Genomic DNA, 19,483 nt, shown 5'->3' on the forward strand with positions numbered 1-19,483 from the left:
ATTTGGAAAAAGGAAATAGCCAATGGAGCCAAATATGGTGAGTAGGACAGATGCTGTCATAGCTCGAATGCTCAGCATTGTTGCCTAAGTCACAAATTCTGTGTGCACCAATGCATTGTCATGATGCAAAATGAATCCTTTGGCCAATTTCCTGTGCCTCTTGAACTTCACTTCCTAATGGAAACATCTCAGTAGGTTAGAATAATACTCAGCATTGACAGTGGCACCTGGTTCCAAAAAGTAAACCATAATCACCTCTTCTGCATCTCAGAAAATGGATGCCTTGACTGCTGATTTCTACTCTCAAAACTTTTTAGGGGGGTGGGACAAGAGGGATGCTTCCACTGTTATCATTGTTTTTTTTTTTTCACGGTTAAAGTAGCACACCTGTGTTTTGTCCATAGTGATATACTACCTCCAAAACTGAGCTTCATTTGTTTAAAAATGCTGCACAATCTCATTAAAACACCTTACTCTTTCCCACTTCTGATCTGCATTCAGTGCTTTAAATACCCACCTCTAAGAAACCTTCATTCCTAAAACTTCAAAGGTTGGAAGGGTGGTTATTGACACTCACCAGGGTGAGCTACTTCAGTAAAATCTATGAAAATTGAGTTAATGGCTAAGAACTGGCAGTTTTAAACTGAAGTTTAAAATTGACAAATGTAAGGCACTGCACATGGGTAGCAGTAACCCCAGAGTAACTTATCAGCCATATGGTACCACATTCAGGGTAGTGGAGAATGAAAAAAATCTGGGGTTGATTGCAATGCTAGCCACAAGCATGTTCAACCAGTTCTGTCGAACAGTGCTCCACACTCAAATAGTCTAAATAATAATATCATCTGCATCTTTTCTGCATTTCTATCAACGAGCCTGCTGCCATCTTAATGTCTAGTAACCTACATTATTGTTACTCTATGAGCGCTTGCATGAGTCGACTTGAAAATTGCTAGAAATGGAGCATATACTTCATTCTCAATGTGTATGTTTAAAACAGTATTACAAAAACATCCGATATAAGGGTTGGAAGGGAGGAGGGGTTATGCCTGTTAGTTAAGAAACACAGAATCTAAGGAAATGCATCCAGTTGACAAGGTGGACAGTGCACTGTTGAGTCTGTTTCCTGTGCCTCTTGAGCTTCAGTTCCTAATGGAAACATCTCAGTAGGTTAGAATAGTACTCAGCATTTTCAGTGGCACTTGTCAATGCTGAGTGGCAGTGGCACCTGTCAAGTATAACTACACAATGTGAGAGATGCCTGATGGTGTATAAAGTGAATTAGATTAGAACACCTTAAGGGCTTAAATTTCAGGCTGTGAAAGAATTAGACAACGTACAAGTTTGTGCAAATGTAGCATGTTAGTACGCAGCAATTCTAAAAAAAGCTAAAAACGGCATCGTTTTAGTTATACAGTAATACCCCGACTTACGCGAACTCGGAGTTACGCGGTTCTTGATTTTTTCGTTTGGCAACGCTGCCGCCCACTATCTTCAAGGTCGTTTTTCATATGTTATCGATATACGGTGCAACGGCGGAGAATGAGAGCGAAAGATGAACAAAATTCAACTTTGCTGCTTTTATGTTTTTTATATCAGTGAAGGGGAAACACATTTCACCATAATAACGTAAAAACCAACACAATTCCAGCTATCGGTATAATCGCAAATGCAATTAGATCGAGTTTACTACCAGTTTATAACAGATTTCACTAGCAGAAACGCAACTGGATTTTTATTGTTTTATGGTAGTAACCCCTAGAAATGTGAGGTGTTAATAGTGTATCTCTGCCTTTATGGTGTTGTTTATTCAGTTGCTACATGCGCGCAGCTTTGTTTATGCGTATCAAGCGTGCCTCCTCGTTTTGTAATTGTGCTTTATTCCCTAAAAATGAGTAAAATACTTAATTAAAAGGTGTGAAAAGGAAGCGTCCTGGTGAAGACACTGCAGATTCAGAGCGAAAAAGAAAAGCAATATCAATAAACAGAGGCGGACTGGGTCAAAAATTCTTACCCGGGAAAATTTATAGTGGCCTCATACTATGGTTTATGGCCAAAATCACACTGGCCCACCGGGGTTTCCCCGTTAAGGCTTATGGCCAGTCCGCCTCTGTCGATAGAGAAAAAATATAAAATTGTGAAACGCTTTGAGCGAAATGAAAGACCATGTGATATTGCACGTGCTACAGGCCTAAACGAAGCAACGGCAAAAAGCACATGACAATTGCAAACTTGACAGGTTGAAAATTGAAAAGGGCTCAACTGAAAAGGGCTTAAAAATTTTAGAAAACATAGACTCCAACGAAGAAAACGTTATAGCTACAAAGCAAGGAATAAAAAAATTATTAGCTTGCTACGAAGAAATTCTGCGTGAAAAAAAGAAGTCTCTGTGTCGTCAGACGAATTTGTTAGATTTTATGAAGCCATCGACATCGAAATAACTTTTTAACGTAAGTCATTTGTTTTTTAATACATATTTTGTATTAATATGTATAAAGAACTTCAATTTTATTAATATTTTTCTTTTAAACTAGTGTTTTTGTTAGTCCTTGGTCCCAATTAAGCAAAATTTATATGTATTTATATGCAAAGTTGTACCCCGACTTACGCGAATTCGACTTACGCGATTTTCGTCGGACCCACCTATCGCGTAACTTCGAGGTATTACTGTATCTCATATTGTGAATATGAAAAAATGAGAAAAAACTGAATATTAAATAAAAAATATTAAAAGTAATAATAAATAAAAATACTGCAGAGAAGTTTTCCATTTATGCACATAGTTATTAGAACTATATTAATATAAAGCATGTTTAGATATACTGAAGATTCTATGTAAGGTTCTCTTTAGTGTATGAATTTCTCATCATTACGATTCAAAACATCCAAAATAAAATAAAACTTCATCCGAATTTTTTTTAATTGCTACTGGATAAAACACTTACATTTAAAGGTAAGAAGTGTAGTGGTGGTGGGGGGGGGGAGCCAAACAACGGATTACTGTTCTCCTAGCAGCAAACATGTTTGGCACAGAGAAGCTTCCTCTTTTAATCACTGAGAAAGCCCAGAAGTGTCGATGCTTTGAAGGTTGAAGACATCACTGGCTATGTATCGAGCAAACCAAAAGGCATGGACGACATCACAGATCTACAAAGAATGGACTTAGATTACAGGATGACTGAGAAGAATAGAAAAATTTTGCTGTGTGTGTGGATAACTGCACCCCTCATTGTCACGTAAATGACCTACGTGCAATCACTGTTGAATACCTGTCGCCAAATATGACGTCAGTTCTTGAGCCACTTGTGCAATGTGTAATCCAGTGTTTTAAGAAACCTACTGAAGTAGTTTTTCTCTAAATTTTTTTTCTGGGAGATGTCCTGGGGCTGACATTTGAGAGAGAGAGAGAGAGAGAGAGAGAGAGAGAGAGAGTGCACTGACAATAACCTCTCCCTTCTAAATGTTTGAACTAACACCTTTTTCCACATGCCTACCAGTATGTTTTCTGCCATTCATCTTTCTATCTGCTCCCCTTCTTTCGTCCCTTCACTTACTTGAGCGGTGGAGGAGAATCCATATGGAAGCGATCACTACTCCATGATAACCACTCTAATTAATGGGAGACCATGTCTAATTGTTAGGTTGCCACTGACTGAAATTTCCTTCAAAATCTGGCAAATTTTGCCATCACCACAGTCAGTTAGTAGCCTATCAATGATGCAGTTACATACATCACAAAAAGTATCATTTATGCAGCTGCAATTGCTATTCCAAAAACATCCACCTTTTCCCAAACCATGATATCTCCTGGCACATAATAGCCTTAGACACTAATGCACCAATAAAATCATAACCAATCAGTCAATCAACTCAAACCATGGTGGAATGTAGATTGCAAAAGAGGCTCAAAAAAAAAAAAAGCAAAAAAGGCTCAAAGCAAAGCTTGGGAGATATTCCAACGATATCCTACCACGGCCAACCTTATAGCCTTTAAATGATGGACTCACCAAGCCAAAGAACACAGCGAATGTAGCATGCACTAGCCAAAGTATGCTACATTCGTTGTCTGAGTTAAAAGGAATCATTGATCTGTTTCACATCATCTCTTATCCAGACAACCAGCACTAAGGTGGTCTGGGAACAAATCTGTAAAATGAAGGGAAAGTGTACAGCACGGTTCTGGAATATAATGGATGTACAATTGCAAACTCAACTGCAATATGTCTCCCTATTCTTTCCAAAGACACTTTCTAACATCTTAGCAGCAGCATCTTATTCCCCAGAGTTTCTGGTCCTTAAAAACAAAACTGAAAAAGAGGCCCTGAATTTTAAGTTCAAGGGTGTTTACCCATATAATAGGCCATTTACCATCCACAAGTTGAAAACAGCTCTCACCCTTACGAAGACTGCCATTGGACCAGACAACATCTATTATGAAAGGATTAATCACCTTTCACCAAAATCCATGGACCACCTGCTCTTCCTATACAACAAAATCTTCCTTGAAGAGCAGTTTTTGGACACCTGGCATAAGGCAACTATTCTTGCCTTTGCTAAACCAGGAAAGGATCCTAAATTTCCAAATGATTATTGTCCTATTCCTCTGACCAGCTGTTTGTGCAAAATATTTGAGAGAATCGTTAATGCTCATCTTTTATGGTACTTAAAAGGAAGGTCCACTTTGGACCATTTTCTTAGACTGGAAACATTTATTTGAGATGCTTTTTTATACCGAGAGCACCTGGTGACAGTCTTCTTTGACATGGAAAAAGCATATGACACAACTTGAAGATTTGGGATTTTAAAAGATCTTTTTAACCTCGGTCTAAGAGGTCACCGTCCCGTTTTTATAAAAAAACTTTTAATCCCTTCATTCTTTCCAAGTTTGAGTATGATCCACCCTTTCTTGGCCCTGTTGCATAGAGGAAGGAGTACCACAAGGATATATCTTAAGTGTTATGCTTTTTACCATTAAAGCAAACTCCATTACTGAACAACTTCCTCCTGCCTTAAAAAATGCACTCTGTGTCAACGACTTCAGCATATTTTCTCAATCATGCAATATGAGGGTTAATGAGAGTCAACTGCAACAAGCCATTGACCGTCTTAACTCCTGAGCCATGGCCAATGGTTTCAAGTTCTCACCAGTGAAGACCGTTTGCATCCATTTTTGTCGCAAGTGTAACCCCCTACCCTGGAGTGAATTATGACTTGGACGAAGCACCATTCCAGTAGTGGCAGAGACAAAATTCTTGGGACTCATATTTGACAAACAGCTGGCATTCCTCCAACATATTTATCAACTATACACAGAGTGCATGAGAGGGCCGAACATTCTCCATCTGTATCGTGCACTTTTACAGTTTAAATTAGATTACGGGTCTCAAGTATGTGTATCCACCAGAAATAGCACACTTTGTTGGCTCAACCCCATTCACCATCAAGCATTTGTTTTACTACTGGTGCATACAGAATATCACCTGCATGTCAAAGCAAATGAACCATCCTCGTTGCTTTGATGAAAACAGTTTTCTTTACAGTATGCCTTTAAGCTGAACTCCCTGCCAGATCACGCCATGTGAACATCCGTTTTTGAGCTACAATGGGAAAATCTTTATAACACACATCCGACTGCTAATTGCTCATTTGGCATTAGTGTTCAAAAGCTACTCATTGAGCTTAACATCAAGGTAGACAAGGTTGCTTGATCACCAAAACAGCCCCTTCCACCCTAGCATGCTTAAATACCATACCAGCATGTGACTTTTCACTCAAGAATGCAATGAAGTCTAATACCCCCATCTTCTGTCTACCTTCAGCTCTCTTCACAACATTGTGCAGAACATTCTGACTTCTTGGCACTTTACACAAACAGCTCAAAGTTGGAATCATGTGTGGGATCTGCTGCTGTTTTTCTAGCTAATACTATATCTGAGAAGGTTCCCCTTGAATGTAGCATATACACTACAGAGCTGCATGTTATAGAGTTAGCTCTAGATCATATAAGAATACAGGCTTTATCAGCGATGACATACACTAATCATCCAACCCTGTCCCAGATTCAGCAGATGATATACACTCTCTATGAAGGTGGATTCGATATCTGCTTCTTCTGGATCCCCAGCCACATCAGGATTACAGGAAACAATATGGCTACAGGTAGGTAATCCATAGTAAGTTACATTCTCAGTGGCAATATTCTTGCCATCAAATTAAGCATGTGATCCATCTTTGGCAGTGTAGTCTATGCAGAGATTTAAAGAAGAAGTTGTTCTTGCTCAGCTCCTCATAGGACACAGTCATCTGACACTCCTTTCTGCTGAGGGCTAATGACCCTCCTATGTCTGAGCAGTGTGATACCGTTTTATTCATTAAACATGTTTTATCTGACTACCGGTTTTAGAAATGCTTGTTTTACTGCTTTTAACCATCTTACTGAGCCATATACACTCAGTCAGATTTTAACTGACAATGACAGGGTCAGCGGTTTTTAAATTTTTAAAAGTGATTAATATATATATATAGAAAATATGAAAATGAAGAGGAGGAAGGGAAAAGAAAACAAAAACGAAAAGAAGAAAAACAGTACATGTACCTGAATGCGCCAAGCAGCAAAACAGGATACAGGTATATATATAAGTATTACAAATGAAAGTAAAATGAAATAGAAGCAAATATAGATGGAGAAGTTATTAACCACAAAACACCAGGCCTAGTTGAAGAAAATAAGAAAGAAAGAATGTTAAGAACCTAAAAAAAAAAAAAAAAAAAAAACATTAAGTAAAATTAAGGCTGAATTAAGTAAAATTCAGCCTTAATTTTACTTTTTTTTTTTTTTTTTTTCAGGTTCTTAACATTCTTTCTTTCTTATTTTCTTCAACTAGGCCTGGTGTTTTGTGGTTAATAACTTCTCCATCTATATTTGCTTCTATTTCATTTTACTTTCATTTGTAATACTTATATATATATATATATATATACACTCATGAAATATCAAATTTATTTTTGCCCTTATACTGATTTATATATATATATATGTTTGTATTAATATTGCACTACAGTAATTTATTTAGGTAAAAATAAGGATCAAGTTAGAATAAATATGTAGGATTTAATTTTGTATAGATAGGAATTCAATGATTCAATAAATAAATTAATTTGGAACAAGCATATGGTATAGGGTGAGGTATTAAATTGAGGATGGGGAAAGGAAAATGGAGTATTTTAAATAAAGACGAAAAATAGTAATAGAAGTAGAATAGTAGGAATGTCGTATCACCCTCGTATACACTAATAGTTTTACGAACAAAAAGAACAGTAGAAAGACAAAAAGCAAAGAAAAAGTTATTAAATAACACTATTAAGCTTGCTGGGGTTGTGAAGTCCAATATATTAACCATATTTACCATATATTTATTCTAACTTGATCCTTATTTTTACCTAAATAAACTACACTGCATTGGGACTACCTTGTCCATACTGTATTAGAATGTGCTAATTTCATTTTCGTTGCTTTTTGGCTTTTCACTTTTCTTCTACTACTGTGGGCAAGTATAGAAATGCAGTTCCTGATACATGGTCAGGTGTAGTACCCTGATGAAATACCTGATCATGTATAAATATTTATTTCAGCTGACATCAGATCAAGCATATTTGCCTTATCTATATTCGACCATTTTCTAAATATGTTTCCCCTCCATATCTGATGACAGCTATACCACTTTAATTTTTTTTCATTTTATTTTTATTTTTATTTTATTAGTATTTTGATGTACTAATTTTATTTTAGAGTTCTTCCACTTTCTGTTGGCTTGGTAATTAAACCTATAATTTTCTTAATTAATCATACTTTATGATATTAACATTCTTCCATCTTTCACAAATCTACTACACTTCTTTTTCTACTTTCCTTACCCTTCTAGTTACTGGCACTTTGTGCAACTTTCACATCCATTTATCATACTTTATTCTATATATTAATACAAACTTATATATACTTTTGCATCCTTTAATGTTGCTTTGCACTTTTAGGTGCATCTGTCATACCTGATTTATTAATCTATCATTCACTGAAACCATTTCAACAACTGAATACCTCTTTATCCTATGTAACTTTTTAAACATTTCCTTTAAGGGGTTACATTTAATATTCATTTATATATATATAATGATAAAAATAATCAGGTTGCTGAATGACAAAGTAAGCAAGCAAAGTATTAAAACAAAATTATTAAACTGTGTCGTGGATCCTGTTTACTATCTGTTTTCACTTTAAATACACTAACACTATTAAGTAGTGCTACTGCACTTAAAACAGTCCATTTATTAAAAAAAATTTAAATCAAACACTCTACTCCTATGTAGTTTTATCCAGTAGCAATTTAAAAGAAAAGAGTCCAGTTTCATCAGCATTGAAGATGTCATTGTGGTCACATGTCAGAAAAACATTTTTTAAACAATTTTCCTTCCATTCCTTTGTAGTGTCAATGTGAATGGCTGCACTTTTGCCACAATTTTTTGAAAGACAAGCCATGAGAAGTCTTAAATTTCTGGAACCACCCATCTGAACTTTTAAATTCTTCAGTATCCATTCGATGTGCAAACAATTCAGCCTCAGCTTTCAAAAGATTACCATCTACCAGAACACACATCATCATTAGCCATTCCAAAAGTACTTTTTCAAGATCCGGATATTTCACCTTTCATACTTGAATCCTACCCGGTGCAGCAGATTTCTCTAGACTTTCAATCTTTTTCTGACATTTCAGAATAGTTAACAGAGTACTCTTAGGAATGCCAAACTATTTGGTGATGTCAGTCTTAGAATGCACACCATTATCAACAGCTTGCAAAATCCTAATTTTATCTGGCAACGCTATCCACTTTATTGGAGCCATACCAATAAACATACACTCTAACTAATGAAATGAACCTCTAGCTAATGTTCATTTCATTACTACACTGCAAGAAAAGAGCATGGGCAATCTTAACAAATGATTTCTCACAGTCAAGCTGCAAGCTCATCAATTACTTCGATATATTCGAAGTGTTATGTCATTTTTAAATGTGAATATTGTAATAAAAAAAGTAAAAATGCAGATTAAGAGGTAGAAATTTATGGTCATTATAGAGAAATCCTTTTATTTTCAATGTCATTATATTGAATGTAAAATATCATTAGGTTAATGAGAAATTGGCTGGGATCAACTACATAGGACATTATAACATATTGGGACATTAAAAAGAAGGTCGTTATAAAGTGCTTCGACTGTATGTCCAAGTAATGAGAGAACCGGGGTAAGTTAAAAGCTTCCTTTTTGAGAAGGGTGACTAGTCTGACATATTTATTAGAAATCTGTAGCTACTAAAATTAAAATTACAGTTTTAATTTTAGTAGTAATGAATCTGGAGCACATAGGCCTCTTTAATCAGAAATCTGTAGGTTCAGAACTGCAGAAAAGTTAGTATAAATTTCCAAAACAATATCTTTTGATATTAGTTGGCACTTTTTGTCATACAAAATCAATTTTACATTCGCTCCTAGCATTAGGTTCTAGTTAGCCCTAAAATCTTAATAAAGTTTTCTGTGAATTAAAATTTATGCTCAGCACCTTTTAGAAAATAATGGCCACATTATTTTGTTTAATATTAGTCGACAACTGTATGTAATTGGGAGTGAAGCAATGACCAGGGTGTCAAAAGGAAATGTATTGCTGTATGGTTTAGGAGGTGTTGGATCAGAAATTGGTAAGTAAATATTCTCTCAGTTACTTTTATTGATTGTTCTAACAATTTTAAGTAGTTTTGGAGGGCCTTAATCTTTCTTTGCAGAAAAACAACTTATGATGTCTTCCTGCTCAGAAGAAAAGTCTCATAAAATACATATACAGATCAGTTGAAAGTAAATGGGAAAATCATGTTTAATTAATCTGGTTAGCTATTTTGACAGGGTCACTCAAGAACTGGACTTAAGGAATAATTTCAATATAGTTTATTTGGATTTCAGCAAAGCATTTGACTCAGTCCCACATGAGCGGTTACTTTATAAGGTGGAACAGGTTGGAATCACAGGGAAAATCCTTAGATGGATAGCTGGATGGCTTCAGGGCAGGAGGCAGAGGGTTGTGATAAATGGTTATTCTTCAGATTGGGTTGATGTAAGAAGTGGGGTTCGTCAAGGATCAGTATTAGGACCACTGTTGTTTTTGATTTTCATAAATGACATCGATGAAGTGATAGAGGCTGTGATGTCTAAATTTGCAGATGATGTAAAGATTGGTAGAGTAGTTAATGATCACTGCCAAGCAGAGCTTCTTCAGAGTGACCTAGATAAACTTCAGGGAATGGCAGCCATGCTTTAATCTAGTAAAGTGTAAGGTATTACTCCTGGGGAACAGTAACCCAAATAACATATATACTTGGTGGAGTTGAACTAAAGCCAGTAGTGGAGGAAAGGAGGAAAGGGTGTTACGATACAGTCAGACATGAAGTTCTCTGAGCATTGTAGACAGGTTGCAAGAAAGGCCCATGGTGTCCTATTGATGATTTATCGACCAATTGCAATTAGGAATAAGGACATCATAATCCCATTATATAAGGCTATTGTTATACCACACTTGTAATACTGTGTTCAGGTATGGAGACTGCACCTAAAAAAAGACATTGTGCTTCTTGAAAGACGGGTAACTCACCTGGTGTGATTGGCAAAAGGGCATCCATATGAGGAAAGACTTCGAATATGTGGGCTGCAGAGCTTGGAAACTAGGCACCTTAGAGGAGACTTGATTGAGGAGTTTAAGGCTCTGAGAGTCATAAGTAAAATGAACGAGGATGAAATTTTCATGGTTATAAATGATTCTAGAACTTGGAACCATAATTTCAAGTTACGGAGGGAGATGTTTAAACTGGATTGCAGGAAGTTTTATTTTAGCCAGATGGTGATTATTTTTTCAGCAAAGTTTTTATGTATTTTCGATGTGATTTATATTATATATATATATAAGAGGTATAGATAATTTACCCACCCTATTTGGCCTTTTTTTTCGCTGATGCATAAAACTCCTTAGCTTTTTTTTTTTTTTTTTTGTTGTTGTTATAAATTACTGGGATAAGTTACCTACATGGGTAGTGGAGGCTGACAGTTTGGGGAAATTCAAAGGTCAGCTGGTCACCTATGGGTGGAGGGAAACATATTTCCTTTCCTCTTATTAATCTTTTTTTTTTTCTTAAAATTTTATTATTTTTTTTTTATTTATTTATATTTTATTTTATATTTTATTTTATATTTTTATTTATAACTTTTATTATTATTATTATAGTTATAGAATTCTTATAGTACTGTGATAATAGACTAAATATAAAAAAATAGTGAAATGCTTAAAGTGCGGTACTCACCTTGAATATAATCTGCAATAGTTTTATGAAAAGACTGATGGTTAAATATAAAGTAGAATGGTTAAGTTAATGCATTAAGGTGGGATGAGATTTAATTTAACGGAATTTTAAAATAAGCGCAAGGAAGCAGAAGTGCACTACTCCGTCCCTGATTGTCATAAAGTAGAAAATAGTTGATCTGGAACATAAAAGAATTAATATTGCCAATAGTCATGACGACAGACTTTCGCGTGCTGTATTTTAAGGAATTTTCTGTACTCTCGTGATGCTCTTTGGGACACGTGGGAATCTCAGATGTGAGAGATTCCAAGCCGAGGAAAGGTGAAAGGGAAGTTTTGCATTTAGGATGTTGAGATTAGTATTGTGGCGAAACCATTCGATAATGAGGGCTTCATATTGAAGAATTTTGTGGCTGGTTTTAAGTCATGTTATTTTTGGGTTTTAGGAGCATTAGCAACTAAGGCCATATTGCTCCGGGGATATGCGGTGGTCATTCCCTGACCTTTCCACATCCTCCATATTTGGTGGGCATGGGCTCGAACCTCGGTCTAACCAAGAAGCATGTGCTACGCACTGCTGCTCCTGCCCACCTGGCTACGGAGGCGCCGGCTTTAAGTCTTATAATGGTGATAGCGGAGTCAATTAAAGGAGTGTGATTGTGGGTTTGGGCATGAATTGTGAGTTCTGTACTAGCTTGTCCAGATCTAAGACTATTATAGTGGTAGTATGTCCGAGTGTTGGAGGTTTTGGTAGAACCAAACTTGGTAGTAGTACTACCAATATAACAGGCATCACAGTTTGGTTGACATTTAATCAAGTAAATTATATTGTTCAAATTGTTGGTTGGGTATTTGTGTGTATCTTTGTAAGTGTTGAATAAGGATCCGAGTTTATTATAAGCTGAAAAAATAAGGGAGATATCAGTACCTGTAAACACACGGCGGAATTGTCCAGCAAGTTCATTTTGGTATGGGAGGATGATGCATATATTTGCTTTGGTGGATTGTTAGCTACTTAGTTAAAATTATATCCCCTCTTACCAGATTCTCAGAATTCAAAATCAGCAACACCAATCAGGCCTTTCAAAAAATAAGCAATACCACAATTTCTGATGGAGATATCCTAGCATCATTTAACGTAATATCTCTATATACTAACGTGCATATCCCATACACTTTACAGGCTTTATGGAAATTCTTGACAATAGATAACACTTTGACTAAATGTACCTCTCTTTCTATTAATAACATCCTTGAACTCACTTCACTTTTACTAGACGCCCGATATTTCAGATTTAATAATAAAATTTTCCAATAAATATTCGGTTTACCCATGGGTTTAGGCATCTCCGTCCCCCTGTCAGAAATTTACCTAGCCACAATAGAGAACCAAATCCTACAACCCTTCTCCCCAGAAATAAAATTATACACCCGTTACGCTGATGACATACTCATAATAGGCAATAGGTCCACTATAGACAATCTCTTTTTAAAATTTAATTCAGTACATGATAGGTTAAAACTCACTCTTGAAATTGAAACCAATAACCAAATTAATTTTTTCAACCTCACTGTTTACAAAACAGGTACCAAACTAGGCACAAAGATTTTCAGAAAAAATACACATACAGACAAATACCTACATTTTGCTTCGCACCACCCCCTCTGCACAAAAAAAGCAGTTTTATACAACCAAATACATAATGCTCTCAAATATAGCACCTCACAAAATGACTTAACCGATGAACTTCAACACCTCACAGAAAAATTTACAGCTTGGAACTACCCAACCCAACTCGTTCAACACACTATTTCCACCGCCAAAAGTAAAATTAACAATCCACCAAAACCCACCACCAACGCAAATATACGCATCATCCTCCCATACCATAATGAACTTTTTTTTTTTTTTTTATGAAACCCCAAACACGAAAGGTATCAAAACCTATAGTACTTGGTACCGTGCATGGGTTGAAGGAGAAGTATGGGGGGAGGGGGATGCCGGAAACTTTGCTCTAGAGACTAAACATGGGTTTCACCACTTCAAGCCTCCAATAAGCAAAGTGGTGGTATTTCACCGGTTGATGAAAGTCATCAACCTAAAACTTGCTGGACAATTCCGCTGTGTGTTTACAGGTACTGATATCTCCCTTATTTTTTCAGCTTATAATAAACTCGGATCCTTATTCGACACTTACAAAGATACACACAAATACCCAACCAACAATTTGAACAATATAATTTACTTGATTAAATGTCAACCAAACTGTGATGCCTGTTATATTGGTAGTACTACTACCAAGTTTGGTTCTACCAAAACCTCCAACACTCGCACATACTACCACTATAATAGTCTTAGATCTGGACAGGCTAGTACAGAACTCACAATTCATGCCCAAACCCACAATCACACTCCTTTAATTGACTCTGCTATCACCATTATAAGACTTAAAATCAGCCACAAAATTCTTCAATATGAAGCCCTCATTATCAAATGGTTTCGACACAATACTAATCTCAACATCCTAAACCCAAAACTTCCCTTTCACCTTTCCTCGGCTTGGAATCTCTCACATCTGGGATTCCCACGTGTCCCAAAGAGCATCACAAGAGTACAGAAAATTCCTTAAAATACAGCACGCATTACTTCTCATTTAACACCACCAACTGAAGACATTATAACTTAACGAAAGTCTGTCGTCACGACTATTGGCAATATTAATTCTTTTATGTTCCAGATCAACTATTTTCTACTTTATGACAACTAGGGACAGAGTAGTGCACTTCTGCTTCCTTGCACTTATTTTAAAATTCTGTTAAATTAAATCTCATCCCACCTTAATGCATTAACTTAACCATTCCACCTTATATTTAACCATCAGTCTTTTCATAAAACTATTGCAGATTATATTCAAGGTGAGTACTGCACTTTAAGCATTTCGCTATTTTTTTATATTTATTATTATTATTATTATTATTATTATTCTTCTTTGGGGTTGTTTTTTTGGCTGGTGCAGACTAAGTCATTGACTTCCTTGCACCATTTGGCCATTACTAATACTAAATGGATGGATAAAGTGGGAATTTTTTTTTTTTTGGCTAATGCTGTATAAGCTTGCTTTCTTACATCATATGCCTCTACTAATGCTAATGCTGATATGGAGAGAAAAGACTGAGGTGGGGGCAATTCTCCAGTGCATCACAGCCTAAAAAATGTGCAACTTGTGAAATGTTTGCCGAACTCTCTGAAACAGAACATGATCTAGCCAGGGATAACGTCTATGTGTGTGCTAGATGCAGAGAGTGTCTAGAAATTAGGCGTCAGCTCAGCATTCTGATGGGCATCTATGAGAGCTTCAGGTGTCGGGCAGATGCCCTCGAAGAAATTAATATGAGGGGCCCATCAAGCTCTCAGCTGCCCAACTCAACCCCAGAGCTCACTCTTGTGCATCAGGTTACACAGCAGCAGTCTCCAAGGCGGAATGCACTGGTCCCACAGAAGTTAGTTATTGTTGGTGACTATTGTCAGGGAGATGGGTAATAAAAAAGTAAAGTAAAGTGCAGCCATTATCAACCCACTGCAGGATGGAAGCCTCTTCAACAATTCATGTTGAGGGAAATGGACCATAATCTGCCACGCTGGTCCAGTGCGGGTTGGCAGATCGACCGTATTCAGCAGTCAGGGGCTTGAACCCTGGTCTACTCAAAGAGCGTGTGCTACTGCACTCCCGCTCCTGCCCACTCGGCTACGGAGGCCTTGATGGGTAATATATTGTGTAAAAAGGATAGATGGAATACAACCAGGGTATATCTGCCAGGGACAAAAGTTGATGATGTAGAGCAGATATCTTTTAAGGGCACAAAGGGTGATATTGTTGTCCATGTTGGCACCAATGACATTAATAGTAGGAGATCTGCAGATTTACTTAACAAGTAGATCAATGTTGAAAAAAAGTCATGAGTTAGGGAAAAATTTGAAAGTGTCTGCAATTCTGCCTAGACACGATAGGAGGGAGTATATAATGAGAGCCTTGTCAATCAGTTCGGCCCTGGAGGGATTGTGCAAGGCTAATGGGATAGAATTTTTTTTAACTGTGTTCTGTGCTTGTTAATAGGAGAGACTGCTTCTGCAGGGATGGGATACACTTAAATAGAATGGATGCAAGAACGTTTGCTGATGCTATCAAGGCAGCGTTAGATGGGTTGGAAAACTGCTAGCTTGAGGGGATTCACATACTAAAAGTAGCTGCAGGCAGAGGTGAAGGTGATTCTTGCACTATTTCTATTACAATGAGCAGCGGCCTGGAGCGAGGGATGCTGGGGGTTTCAGGGACTGATGGCAGTCATCATGAAACAAATAAGTACATGGGCTATGTTAGGGTAACTAAGAATAAGAATAGGTGCATGTGTACTTGCATGTACACCAATGTTAGAAGTATAGTAAATAAATTTGATGAATTTAAAGTGCTGGTCAAGACATCAAAGGCAAATATTGTTGGAATATCAGCGACGTGGTGTCACACAGCTATTAGGAATGCAGAATTGGAATTTGGGGAGTACAATGTGTACAGAAAGGATAGACAGGATAGGAAGGGAGGTAGGGTTATGCTGTTAATTAAGAAAAACATAAAATCTAAGGAAGTACATTCTGTTGACATAGATGGACAGTGCAATTTCAAGTAAGTTTGTTGTAACATAAACACTGGGAAAGCAAAAATCAGAGTAGGAGTGTGTTATAGGCCTAATGACTCTAATGAGAACAATGAGCAATTGTATAGAGAAATAGAGTGGGCTAGTAAATCAGAATGTCTTATAATGGTGGATTTAACTTCCCAGATATTGACTGGAACTTGTGGTTGGTCACTCGTACACTAGCAAGACTTTTGTGGATTTATTGGATGATTGTTTTCTGCGGCAGCATGTTCGAGAGACAACTACAGAGGGTAATACTCTTGATCTGATTATCAGCAGCGATTATTCATGCATTAAGAATTTGCAGATAAAGAAACCACTGGGTGATAGTGATCACAATGTACTGATATGGAAATTACTTAAAGATACAATTACCATCAGTGATAAAGGGAAGGGAAGGGTTTTTGCTTGTGTAAAGGTGACTACAGTGGGACCAACTGATGATGTTACCAACAGCAAATTCTAAATGGGAAGCATTCAAGGAATTAATCATGGAAGCTACTAGCCTTTTCAATACCAATTAAGAAATATTGTTCAAGGTTTAGGCCTAAATGGTTGTCAAATGAACTAATGAGACTTGTTGTTGTTTTGGTTTTTAGGAGCATTAGCAATTAAGGCCATATTGCTCCTGGATATGCGGTGGTCATTCCCTGACCTTTCCGTATCCTCCGTATTTGGTGGTGATGGGCTCGAACCCCGGTCTAATCAAGAAGCGTGTGCTATGCACTGCTGCTCTTTCCCACCTGGCTACGGAGGTGCCTAATGAGACGTGGCAGAGAAGAAAAATGCATGGGATGCATATAAATTATCAGATGACATGGCAGATATAAGCTAGTCTGTACTCAAGTCACAAAGGAGATTAGGCAAGTGAAGGCAGATAACGAGAAATCTTTGGCAAAGGATGCTAAGAAAAATAGCAAGGACTTCTTTAGTTATATAAATTCTAGAAGGAATGGGATGAATCAGGTTGGTCCACTTGATATCGATGTTTCGACTGTTGATAATCCTGCTCAGAGAACTAACAAACTGAATGAGTATTTTGCATCACATTCACACATGAGGAGTTATTAAGGGAGGCAAATGCCAGAAGTTTGTCAAACTGTAACAGGCAGCTTAATGATTTTGTAATAACTGAGAGCAAAGTGGAGGAGATATTTTTGAAGTTAAACATAAGAAAGGCACCTGCGATGGATGGGATTTATCCAGTTATATTAAAGGAGGCGGGAAAGGAACTAAGCAAACCCTTAGCCATAATTATGAGAGCAATCTTTCACTCAGGGGAAGTTCCCACAGACTGGAGATATGCAAATGTATCCCCAGTTGACAAAGAGGGGTCGAAGGGTGACATGAGTAATTACAGACCAGCTAGTTTAACTTCTGTTCCAGGTAAAATAATGGAGTCGCTAGTTAATGATGCATTGCAAGATCATCTAGACAAGACTGCAGTAATAATTCAGACACGGCATGTGTTTGTTAAGGGAAAGTCTTGTCTGACAAATTTGATTGGATACTATGATGTGGTCACAAAGGAACTGGGTGCAGAAAATAATTTTGATATTATATACGTGGATTTCAGGAAAGCTTTTGACACTGTTATGCATGGAAGACTACTATACAAATTTGAGCAGAATGGTATTGAGGGTAAGTTGCTACAATGGATAAAAGAGTGGTTGAGTGGGAGAAGACAGAGAGTGGTAATCAATGGACACTGCTGTTCGTGGGCTAATGTTATTATTGGAGTCCCCCAAGAGTTCAGTGTTGGGCCCACTTTTGTTTTGTATATTTTTCAATGATATTGATGAATGTATGTCGAAGTTTGTAGGTGATACAAAGGTTGGCAGGGTTGTTAATGACAGTAAAGGCAGTGTGCTACTTCAACAAGATCTAGAAAATTTTGGTTAGATGGGCTGAGAAGTGGCAACTGAAGTTTAACATTGACAAATGCAAAGTACTGCATATGTGTAGAAGTAACCCCAGAGGAACTTACCAACTGTGTGGTACTACACTTAGGGTGTTAGAAAATTAGAAAAGACCTGGGAGTGATTGTGCCGTCAGATATGAAGTTTTCTGAGCAATGTAGACGGGCTGCCAGAGCAGGTCATGGGGTTTTGTCAATGCTATACAGTAATTTTGCTAGCAGGGAAAAGGAGGTGATTATTCCTTTGTATAAGGAAATGGTCAGGCCACACCTTGAGTACTACATACAGGTCTAGAGGCCTCATTTTAGGAAGGATGTAGATTTGCTTGATAATGTACAGAGAACGGCAACAAGATTGTTGAGGGGAACAAAGGATCCTCTTACCAAGAGAGGTTTAAGGTCTACAAATTGCAGTGGCTGGAGACTAGGCACCTGCGAGGTGATATGATTGAGATATGTAAGGCCTTGAATGGGTTGACCATGCTGAATTCTGATAGGATTCTTCCTCTTGTTTTGATTACGAACCTGAGGGGCATAAATTCAAATTGAGAAAGACAGCTGTAGAATAGATGTGCGGAAATTTTCCTTTAGCTAGCGTGTGGTTAATTGCTGGAAATTGTTGTGGAAGTTGTAACTCCTTAAATTAAGAGTAGGAGACCGGCAGAATTAGTTAACAAGTACAGGTCACTGTTGAACAAAAGCCGAGAATTAGGGTTGAATTTGAAAGTGTCTGCAATTCTGCCCAGACACGATAGGAGGGAGTATATGATGAGAGCCTTTCTATCAATTCGGCCCTGGAAAGATTGTGCAAGGCTCAAGGGGTAGAATTTTTTTCAGCCTGGACTGTACTTGTTAACAGGAGAGATTGCTTCTACAGGGATGGGATACGCTTAAATAGAAAGGGTGCAAGAATATTTGCTGATGCTATCGAGGCAGTGTTAGGTGGGTCGGAAAACTGCTAGCTTGGGGGGAGACAAAGACCAATAGATTGACAGTAGCCACTGGCAGATGTGAAAGAGATTCTTGCACTGCTTCTATTAGAATGAGCAGAAGCCTGGAAAACAAGATGCATGATATTTCAGAGACTGCTGGGAGCCATTGCGGTACAAGTAAACACATGGGTTGTGTTAGGGTAGCTAAGAATAGAAACAGGTGCAGGTATACTTGCGTTTACACCAATGCTAGGAGTTTAGTAAATAAATTTGATGAATTTGAGGTATTGCTCAAAACATCAAAGGCAGATATTGTTGGGATATCAGAGACGTGGTGTCACACAGATATAAGGGATGCAGAACTGGAATTTGGGGAGTACAACGTCTACAGAAAGGATAGACAGGATAGGAAGGGGGGAGGGGTTATGCTATTAGTTAAGAAACACATAAAAACCAAGGAAGTGAAGCCAGTCGACATCGCTGGACAGTGCAGTGTTGAGTCAGTTTGGTGTGACATAAGCATTGGGAGATCAAAATTGAGAGTAGGA

The 19,483-nt window shown here is 37.4% G+C and overlaps 1 protein-coding gene across 1 annotated transcript in view; it reads left to right on the top strand.

Annotated features, from left to right (window-relative positions):
• The window catches only part of LOC150085258 (ubiquitin-like modifier-activating enzyme 6), a 242,598-nt gene that overhangs the window by 18,951 nt on the left and 204,164 nt on the right, over window positions 1-19,483 (top strand). The window contains exon 3 of the mRNA XM_090374502.1: window positions 9,653-9,747. Coding sequence (XP_090230628.1) covers window positions 9,653-9,747 — 95 coding nt within the window. The remainder of the gene's footprint in view (window positions 1-9,652; window positions 9,748-19,483) is intronic.

This window comes from Mastigoproctus giganteus, chromosome 5 (assembly GCF_048544385.1).
Source record: "Mastigoproctus giganteus isolate SK-2022 chromosome 5, ASM4854438v1, whole genome shotgun sequence".
In the NCBI taxonomy this organism is placed as follows: Eukaryota; Metazoa; Arthropoda; class Arachnida; order Uropygi; family Thelyphonidae; genus Mastigoproctus; species Mastigoproctus giganteus.